This window comes from Mastomys coucha, unplaced genomic scaffold (assembly GCF_008632895.1).
Source record: "Mastomys coucha isolate ucsf_1 unplaced genomic scaffold, UCSF_Mcou_1 pScaffold3, whole genome shotgun sequence".
Classification (NCBI taxonomy): domain Eukaryota; kingdom Metazoa; phylum Chordata; class Mammalia; order Rodentia; family Muridae; genus Mastomys; species Mastomys coucha.
In genome coordinates this window covers 52,155,981-52,165,635 of record NW_022196909.1, presented here as the reverse complement: position 1 = coordinate 52,165,635, position 9,655 = coordinate 52,155,981, and the positions used below count along the sequence as shown (strand labels likewise).

The following is a 9,655-nucleotide window of genomic DNA, read 5'->3' as shown; positions in this document are numbered from 1 at the left end:
AAAAAAAAAAAAGCTAATAATCTATGTTTATAACTTTCAATATAAAGTAGTATAAATACTAAAACTATAGATTTTTTTAATACAATTGTGTGCATGTGGACAATGTCTCCCCACTCATTAGGAGTGTGACCAAAGGCCTGGGTAGCAATTCTGGAATTCAGCTGTTTGTCAGTAATGATAACTGTTGCAGAAACTCCCTGCTGCTATGAATGTTAAATGGGTTGTAATATGAGCTAACCATATTAAGTAGAGTCGCAAACAATAAACCTTCTAGAAGCAGTTGCCATTAGTTAGCTAACACAATAACCATGTGTTGTTTTTAAAATTATTTTTAATTATTTTTAAAAGTACTTATAGTCTTTATTTTCCTTTTAAATTAATTCATTTTACAAAAAGGAAGCCATTACAGAAATTGGGCTGATATTTAGTCATATTTTATCTGACTGAAAACCCATGTCTTCCATCTGTCAGTCTAATCAAAGTAGTGTAACCTATGCCTATTTTCATACCTGTTTATGTGGCCAGTGATCTCAATCCCTTCTGTGTCCATAGAGATCTAAAACAGGATAGGAAACTACATCTGGGAAGAGAAACCGCTGGCTATTTTATTTCATTTAAAGTTTTAAAACATAGAAACACAGGCTCCAATTACTGGTAACACAATTACATTTAGTCTGACTATTCCACAGTACACCGGCATAAAGCCTGAGCAACCTAAGGAACATACTTGAGCAAGTTGGAAAGTTCTGGGGACAGCATACAATGACAGGGACTGCTTGCAGTAGGCTGGGATGGAGACATCTCAGCAGCTCCTTGTAAAAAGGATGGCGTCTGGAACCCTGAGAAGAAGCAGGAGACACATCCCTCCATAGGACCTGCCTTCTGAAATAAGGGACTGCATGCAGTAGGCTGGGATAGAGACATCTCAGTAGCCTGCAACAGCTCTTTGTAAAAAAAAAAACAGTTGTTCCCATTTCTCCTAACCTTAGCCCTGGACAACGGCTGTGTAGATTTCATTTGTGCATGACTGCTTTTCAGTTGGTCTTGGTGTGCATAATTATTCTATTATATCTGAACTTCCTACTTCTTTCTCCTTTTGTTCTGGTGAGTTCTGTGAAACTAGATGTTCCTTGAAGTAAGTATTCTTATACAATTAAAAACTGAGGCATGGAGCATAGTACAGCATAGTCCTAATAGCCCAGGTGCATGTTGTGTGTTCTCATCTTGGAAACAATGTAATAACTGCACAATGGCAGTTCCAGATTAATGATCGACTTGCAAAGAAAGTTAGAAGAAACTATTTAAAAAATGAATTAGAGCCAACATTGGAACCCCAAGAAAGGAAAAAAAAACTATTGAAGTTATGAAATAAGTTTTGTACAACATTTGAGAGTGGTTTCTGGATAAGAAAGTATACAATACATAAAATTATATACTAGTGAAACTAAGTCAAAATACTGGGACTCTTAGGAGAGTCATTATGTGCAATGTGCAGAAGCAGAAAGCTACTAGAACTACTGAGTTAAGGGTTAATTTGATTCTTTCTGGCCACTGCCTGGCAGCTTTGTCCATGTCATTTATCATTAGAGCGTCATGGGAAATGCAAGTAGCTGACCTAGGAGCTCTAAACTCTGAAGTATAATAAGTCAAAAGTTAAAGTTTAAATAATGGTAAGTTTGCAATTATTATTTTGGCTACAGGCCTGGGAATAGGAAAAGCTTGAAACTTTGGCTGATTCTTTGTGGACTGTGGTTATTCTTTTGAATTTGATTTGGCAATGATTATACAATGTCTTTTTTTCTACCTGCTTTTGTAGTATCAATAAAAGATGGGGGATGGGGCTGGAGAGATGGCTCAGCGGTTAAGAGCATTGACTGCTCTTCCAGAGGTCCTGAGTTCAATTCCTAGCAACCACATGGTGGCTCACAACCATCTGTAATGGGATTCAATGCCCTCTTCTGGTATGTCTGAAGAGAACAATAGTGTACTCACTCATATATATAAAATAAATAAATAAATCTTTAAAAAAAAAAGGCTGGGGCACGAAAAAGGCAAGAGGTGAATATGAGAAGAATGTGAGGTGAATGTAGAGAGTATGAAGAGAGAATGTGAAGACTGAGTGAAGAGAGAATATAAAGGGTGAGTGAAGAGAGAATGTGAGGTGTGTATGGAAACTGTGTGTGTAAATGAAAGGAGAATGCACAGAGGTGTGTATGAGTCTGTGAGTTTAAGAAAATAAAAGCACATAAGAGAAAAGCAGACTGTGCAGGAGAATGCAGAGTGTGTGCAGCCTCAAGCTGCAAGTGAATGAGAGAGAGAGAGAAGAGGAGAGAAGAGGAGAGAAGAGAAGAGAAGAGAAGAGAAGAGAAGAGAAGAGAAGAGAAGAGAAGAGAAGAGAAGAGAAGGAGAGAAGAGAAGAGAAGAGAAGAGAAGAGAAGAGAAGAGAAAAACTTTAAGCCTTGAAAAATTGCCTGTCAGCTTGTACCCCAAAAAGTAGTCTGTGAATATTTATTATGCGCCTTCCAGATATCCCGGCTTCCCATTGAGAACTCAGATCCTGTGTCAAGGCTGAACCCCAGCAGGAAAGTGTATATGAGCAGCCAGATCGAGGAAAACCACAAGAGTTTAGAGAACCACCAGAGGTTTCCATCCTCTCTCAGACCAAGAACTAACACAATCAGAATGACAGTAACATCACAGCTAGCTCCACAGCAGAGTGAGAGAAAAACTCTGGAAAGAGACCTCTAACTCTGAGTCAAAGAGCCTGAAAAGCAATTCTTATACTTTAAAGCAGAAAGTCAGAAGCCAAAATGTGTACCTGCAATGGTTTCCTTAAAGAAACAGAACCAGGGTACAAATGAGTGTGCATGTGAGGCAGTGGGTATTTTAGGATATTGGCTCACTTGATTATGGAGATTCTCAAGTTCAAACCCACAGAGCAATAAGCAGGAGACCCAAAAGGGAGCTGATGTTACATGTTCAAAGGCTCTCAGGCTGAACACCAAGGGAAAAAGGTACTGTTGTCATTTAGTCCAGTCTCTGTCCTGCAGTTACCTGGCCACAACTAGGTATGCCTGACTCACTATAAAAGGGGCTTCTTGCCCCCTGCCTCTCTCTCTTGCTCTCTTGCTTTTGCTCTCTCATCTTGCTCCTGCTCCTCCTATCTCTCCACGTGTTTATGGCTGGCCTCTACTCCTCTACTCTCTCTCTCTCTCTCTCTGAACTCCTCTCTCTATGCCCTGAATAAACTCTATTCTATACTATACTGTCTATTCTATACTACATTATAAACTTTATTCTATACTATACTGTCTATTCTATACTATATTATAAACTCTATTCTATACTATACTATCTATTCTATACTATATTATAAACTCTATTCTATGCTAAACTGTGTGACTGGTCCCTCAGGGGGAAGGGATGCCTCAGCATAGGCCCACAGAGGCATCCACTCCCCCTAACACCTAACCACGCCTCCACCAAACATATTCACTCCTTCCCTATCTTTTTATAAAACATAACAGGTATTATGATTCAAATCTCATTAATTTTCTTCATTTATGCATGGCTTATTGTTGTTGTTTTGTTGTTTGGTGTCCAAGCCCATCCAATTTCATGGTAGCAGTAGCATGGGTTTAATTGGGAACAGTACTCAAGGAGCAGAAGCTACAGATTCAAAGTATAGAGCTATACTTCCATTAGAACAGAGCTGAACAAAGCATAGCCCCTCCCCTCTCCCTCTTCTATCTCCCCTGTACACAGAGTGATATTATTTCTGCCCATTTCTCATCAGGAAAAGTCTTTCCTTCATCTACCATCTTCTCAAATTTCTTTTATTCAGCATCTTAAAGCTTTCTTTGTCTACCTCCTCAGTTAACTTTATTCACATATTTTATGAGAGAAGTGGATAAGCAAAGGGGAGGTAAAATGCCCATTGTGTCCAGCACAATAAACCAGCAAACTCCTAATGCAAATAAAGAATTAAAAGAATGGAAAATAATGCAACCAATTACAAAAAAAAACTACCAGCAAAATTAAAGGAATTAGCAAACATCTCTAATAATAACTCTAACTGTAGTTTGCCTTGGCTCTCCCATTACAAGATGCAGAGTAGGTGACTACATTAAGAAATAAAATCCAGCTCTCTAAGAAATTGTTATCACTGTAAAATATCCCACAGAGAAGAGGTAAAGAATGAGAACCAACTTATCAGGCAAATGGAAGCCAAGAAGATGCAGCCATTCTGATAACCGACAAAGTAGAATTCAAACCAAAGTTGATCTGAAGAAATAAAAAAGTCAACTAAATATAAAGAATTAATAAAAGTATATCAAAAGGGACATGAATGAGAACCAAATACTGAAATGTCGTTATTTCAGAATTCAACACAAGTTGATATAGGACATACAGAGCTGGATGTGATGGCACACACCTGAAAACCCCACACCATGTAGGCAGAGGCAAGAAAAAATGCTGCAAGGTAGAGAAAGAGACCAGCTTAGGTCACATAATGAGATCCATCTCGATGCCTGAAACAAAGTGAAGTCACTACTGGATTCTATGAGATCATAAGAGCTAACAACATACTTCCTCAAATTGTCCCACAAAATAAAAGAATTGCATTGATCCTGTTAATTGCTTTTGGTAGTATAGTCATTTGCATAATATTATTTATGCCAGCCTCTCAGCATGGAAGACCATGCCATCATCTAATGTCTTCTTCAATTTCTTTTTATAGTGCCTTAAATCTTTCCTTGTTAGATGCTATCTCCTTCCTTGGTTATGTTTTTCCCTAGCTATACTATTTTTAAGCTATTGTAATTAAGATATCTTTCTTAATATTTTCTCACCAAGTTTGTTATTGGTATAAATAAAACTATTGATTCTATGTATTGATTATGAATCAGGTAATTTCATTAAAACTGTTTATCATATCTAATTTTTTCTGGTGACTCTGTGGGGTACTTTAAGTATGAAATCATGTCATTTGCAAATAGGCAAAGCTAATTTCTTACTTTTAATTTTTATCTACTTTGTACTCTTATTGTTCAAACTAAAACTTTGATTGTTGTATTCAATAAAAGTAGAAGGGGTTGTCATCTTTGTCTTGTTACAGATGATAGAGATGGTGATCTCAATTCTCTATATCTAGTACAATGTCTATTTGTTTGTCATATGTACGGTCTTTATTGTTTTGAGGTATGTTCTGTCTATCCCTATTTTCTTCAAAACATTTTTTTCATGAAGCTGTTGTACATTGGGGAATGCTTTTTCTATATCTCATGTAAATTACATGAATTTTTTTGCCATTAAGTCTATTGATACTGTATACTACGGGCTTGATTTGCACATGGTAATTGTTGGTTGTAAAGGCCAACTTGCCACAATTTTGAATCATCTCAGCAGGGATCCTCAATTGTGGAATTGTCTTGATTGTCTTAATTGGCATGGGAAGGTCCACTCCAAATGTTGACATCTTCTGGTGGCAGCCTAGACTAAAAGGAGGCACAGAAGAAGGAAGACGGTTTGCCCTCTACCCACTTGGCTTTCCCTTTCACTGCTGGGTTAATTTACCTGCTTGCTGCTGATTTCTCTGCTGGTATCAGGACAGGTATTCCAGGTTCCCAACGTGGACAGGGGACTAGTGGATCTCCACGACCCTTCTAAATTTCAACTCCAGGACTGTTGGGAAACCCTTCCTTGGGAACCTGTCCACTCAGTGTGAGACAGCCATTATTTGACTACTCTAACTACTGAGGCACCCAACCTTATAGACTGAACAACAACTGAGTGCTGAGACTTTTAGACAAAAGACTGGAATCATTGAACAATTTAGCCACATTGTGCACGTGTGTGTGTGTGTGTGTGTGTGTGTGTGTGTGTGTGTGTTCTATTATAGTTTGTTTCCTCTAGAGCCTCCCAACTAATATCTGCATATGCTGAACCAACATTGTCTCTGCCGATAAAACCAATTTGGACACTGTATAATTTTGATATGATCTTGAATTTAGATCACAAGTATTTTGTAAGTATGTTCACGAGAAAAATGGTCTGTAGCTCTTCCTTGCTTGATAATAAAATATAAAAACAGCAATTAAATACATATACATACTTTTTTGATCACTCATTACATAACTAAAATGTTATTCCCTCTCAAAAATTCTACTTCATTTTCTATATGTTTTATATCATGGTGTTCTACATTTTTAGAAAAATGTTTCCTTTTTTATTAGATATTTTCTTTATTTACAGTTCCCCCTCCAAAAAACAAACAAAGAAACAAACAAAACTAACAAGAACAAACCCTTGTTGCATCCCCCCTCCCCATGCCTGTCACCCCACCCTCTCCCACTTATTGGCCCTGGCATTCCCCTACACTGGGGCACAGAACCTTCACAGGGCCGAGGTCTTCTCCTCCTATTGATGATCAAATTTACAATCCTCTACTATACACGCGCTGCCGGAACAATCAGACCCACCATGTAAACCTCCTAGTTTGAGACCTGCCTCTGATAGCTACACCTCTCTGTCCATCTCCTGCTATTTGCCATGCCTTCAATCTGGTTCCAGTTACATTCGAAAGCTCCACCTCCACAGAGAAACAAGGAAGTCGCTGATTTGACTGACATGCTGGCGTATTTGGGGGGAGTGGTTTTGCCCCAGGTATTATACCTGTTGGGGGAACAAAAGAGGGCATTAAAAGGTTCAAGATGACTGAATATCAAAAGGCTACTGTCTAATGTTTTAAGGTACCTTCCTCGTGGGTAGATATATCTGTGGCCACTCTATCCTATCCCTAACTCTCTCTTGCTGTTGCTCTTCTTTCTAACTCCATATTTCCAGGTAACCCACTGTTTTAACGTTGCTGCTGGACAGTGACACCACCATGTGCAGTCCTTGGTTGGTGGTTGAGACCCTGGGAGCTCTGAGGTTACTAGTTAGTTCATATTGTTGTCCGTCCTAAAGGGGCTGCCAACCCCTCAGCTCCATAGGTCCTTTCTCTATGTCCTTCATTGGGGACCATGTACTCAGTTCAATGGATGGCTGTGAGCCTCTACATCTGTATTAGTCAGGTTCTGTCAGAGCCTCTCAGGAGATAGCTATACTTAGGCTGGCTTGTCCTTCCTTCAGTCTCTGCTCCATAGTTAATCTCTGCAACTCCTTCCGTGGGTATTTGGTTCCCCCTTTTAAGAAGAAATTAAATGTCCACCTTTTGGTCTTCCTTCTTCTTGAGTTTCTTGTGGTTTGTGGGTTGTTCTTCCTGTATTCCAAACTTCTGGGCTAATAACCACTTATCAGAGAATGCATACCGTGTTTGTTCTTTTGTGATTGGGTTACCTCACTTAGGATGATATTCTCCAGATCCATCCATTTCCCTAAGAATTTCATAAATTTATTGTTTTTAATAGCTGAGTAGTACTCCATTGTGTAGATGTACCACAATTTCTGTATCCACTCCTCTGTTGAGGGACATCTGGGTTGTTTCCAGGTTCTGGCTATTATAAATAAGGCTGCTATGAACTTAAGATACTCTATAACATAGCTATGTGTCTTAGTCAGGGTTTCTATTTCTGCACAAACATCATGTCTGAGAAGCAAGTTGGGGAGGAAAGGGTTTATTCAGCTTACTTCCACACTGCTGTTCATCACCAGAGGAAATCAGGACTGGAACTCAAGCAGGTCAGGAAGCAGGAGCTGATGCAGAGGCCATAGAGGGATGATCCTTGCTGGCATGCTTCCCCTGGCTTGCTCAGCCTGCTCTCTATAAAACCCAAGACTACCAGCCCAGAAATGGCACCACCCACAAGGGGCCCTCTCCCATTGATCACTAATAGAGAAAATGCCCCACAGATGGACCTCGTGGAGGCACTTCCCCAACTGAAGCTCCTTTCTCTGTGATAACTCCAGTCTGTGTCAAGCTGACACATAAAACCAGACAGTACACTATATGAACCCAAAAATTTCTATTAGGATATTCCATCTTTTAATAGAGCTATAAATATGAACTCAAATACCTTCCTGTCTTTCCAGCAATGTGTGTGTATTCACATACATGCCACATTGTGTGAATGAACACCAGAAAACAAAATTACAGGTTGCCACGAGGGACCCTTGGATCAAATGCAGGTCATCAGGCTTGACAGCAAGTGCCTTTCCCTTCTGGGTCATCTCACAGGTCTCTCATTTCTTTTACTCATAGGAAATATAGTACTGTTGCAAAAATTCCTTGTGAGGGGAGATGTAATGTCTCCACTTTCTTCTAATGTCCCAAAGGGTTAGCAAACCAAGACACAATTCTGCCAAAGTTCACTCTGGGATCATTTATTGAGCTTACAGATCATGAGTGAAGAATAACTTATAAGAGTGTGGATGTTACTCCTCCAATAGGCTGCATCTGAAAGGCATTACCTAGCAAGAATGAGGTACTCTGTGATAGCTATTCCTGCTCATCAACTTGAAGACATCTGGAATGAACTACAATCCAGAAATGGAGGACATACCAGATCTTGAGGCTGGAATATTCAGGCTTCTAAACTGGATCTTGACATAGAGATCTTCAGGTATACTAGCCATGAAAAGTTTAGGCTCAAACAAATTTGTAAATGCCTTTAATCCCAGGAGACTGAGGCAAGCAGGCCTCTAAGCTAAATGTCAGTCGGGAACAAAGCAAGTTTCAGATACAGGCAACATGGTACATGCCTTTAATCTAGGCTACACCTTCTTCTGGAGGCCTTCATGAGGGCATTGATAGAAGGAAGGTTCACTCTTCCTTGCCTGCTTGCATTTACTTGCCAGCACATCTGTTGGAACCTACCTCTTCTGGATTCCAGCTTATCCAGCATACCAGGCGAAAGAGCTAGCTTCGAGGACTGAGCAACTACTAGGCTTTTGGACTTCCCATTCGCAGCTGTCCATTGTTGGGTTAGTTGAACTACAGGCTACAAACCATTACAATAAATTACCTTATAAATATAGACATAATCCATATGTTCTGTGACTATAGAGAATGCTGACTAATATATTACCATGGCCCCATGGATGGAGACTCCTCCCCTAGTCTTCAAGCCTATACACTCTAACCCCTCACTGAAAAAATGATGCATACCACATGGCAGGGAGCACCTGGATACTCAAGTAGGGTCTTGTGCCCCTTGCATTCCTCCATGGGAGGGTGTAAACAATAAACAATTCCATATGGGAGGATATTTTGTAAAGGGGTACAGTTGAATGTCACAGGATGGCAGGTGCTTGGCTCAGAGGGCAGTCTTTCAGGGCAAGTAGTAAACCATGAAGACAATCAAGCAAATACAGTATAAGAGATGAACCATCTTTAGATGAAGATTTCAAAATGGAGAAGACAAATAAAAAGGACAGAAGTAAAATAAATAACTCCATTGGAGACTAACAAAGGCTCAGATATGTACACATAGTGTTCAGTATGCCATCCCTTCATTCTGTTTCCAAGTATCACAAACAGATGTTAAGTAAAATATAACTAGCAACAATGGAATGGTGAAAAAGTTAACTTTCTAATGTAAGATTGTTGGTTACAGGCAAGCAAGGTTACATACTGGAAGAGAAAACTGGTGGCTGCCACTTTCTCCCTATGGCTTTCACAGCCTCTTTGATGTCCTTATTCCTCAGTGCATAA

General features: G+C 39.6%; 1 protein-coding gene across 1 annotated transcript in view; it reads right to left on the bottom strand.

Moving 5' to 3' along the window:
- Positions 1–9,501: 9,501 nt before the first annotated feature.
- LOC116075151 (olfactory receptor 5V1-like) overlaps positions 9,502–9,655 on the bottom strand; it is a 44,869-nt gene continuing 44,715 nt past the window's right edge. The window contains exon 3 of the mRNA XM_031348164.1: positions 9,502–9,624. Coding sequence (XP_031204024.1) covers positions 9,568–9,624 — 57 coding nt within the window. The 3' untranslated portion in view covers positions 9,502–9,567. The remainder of the gene's footprint in view (positions 9,625–9,655) is intronic.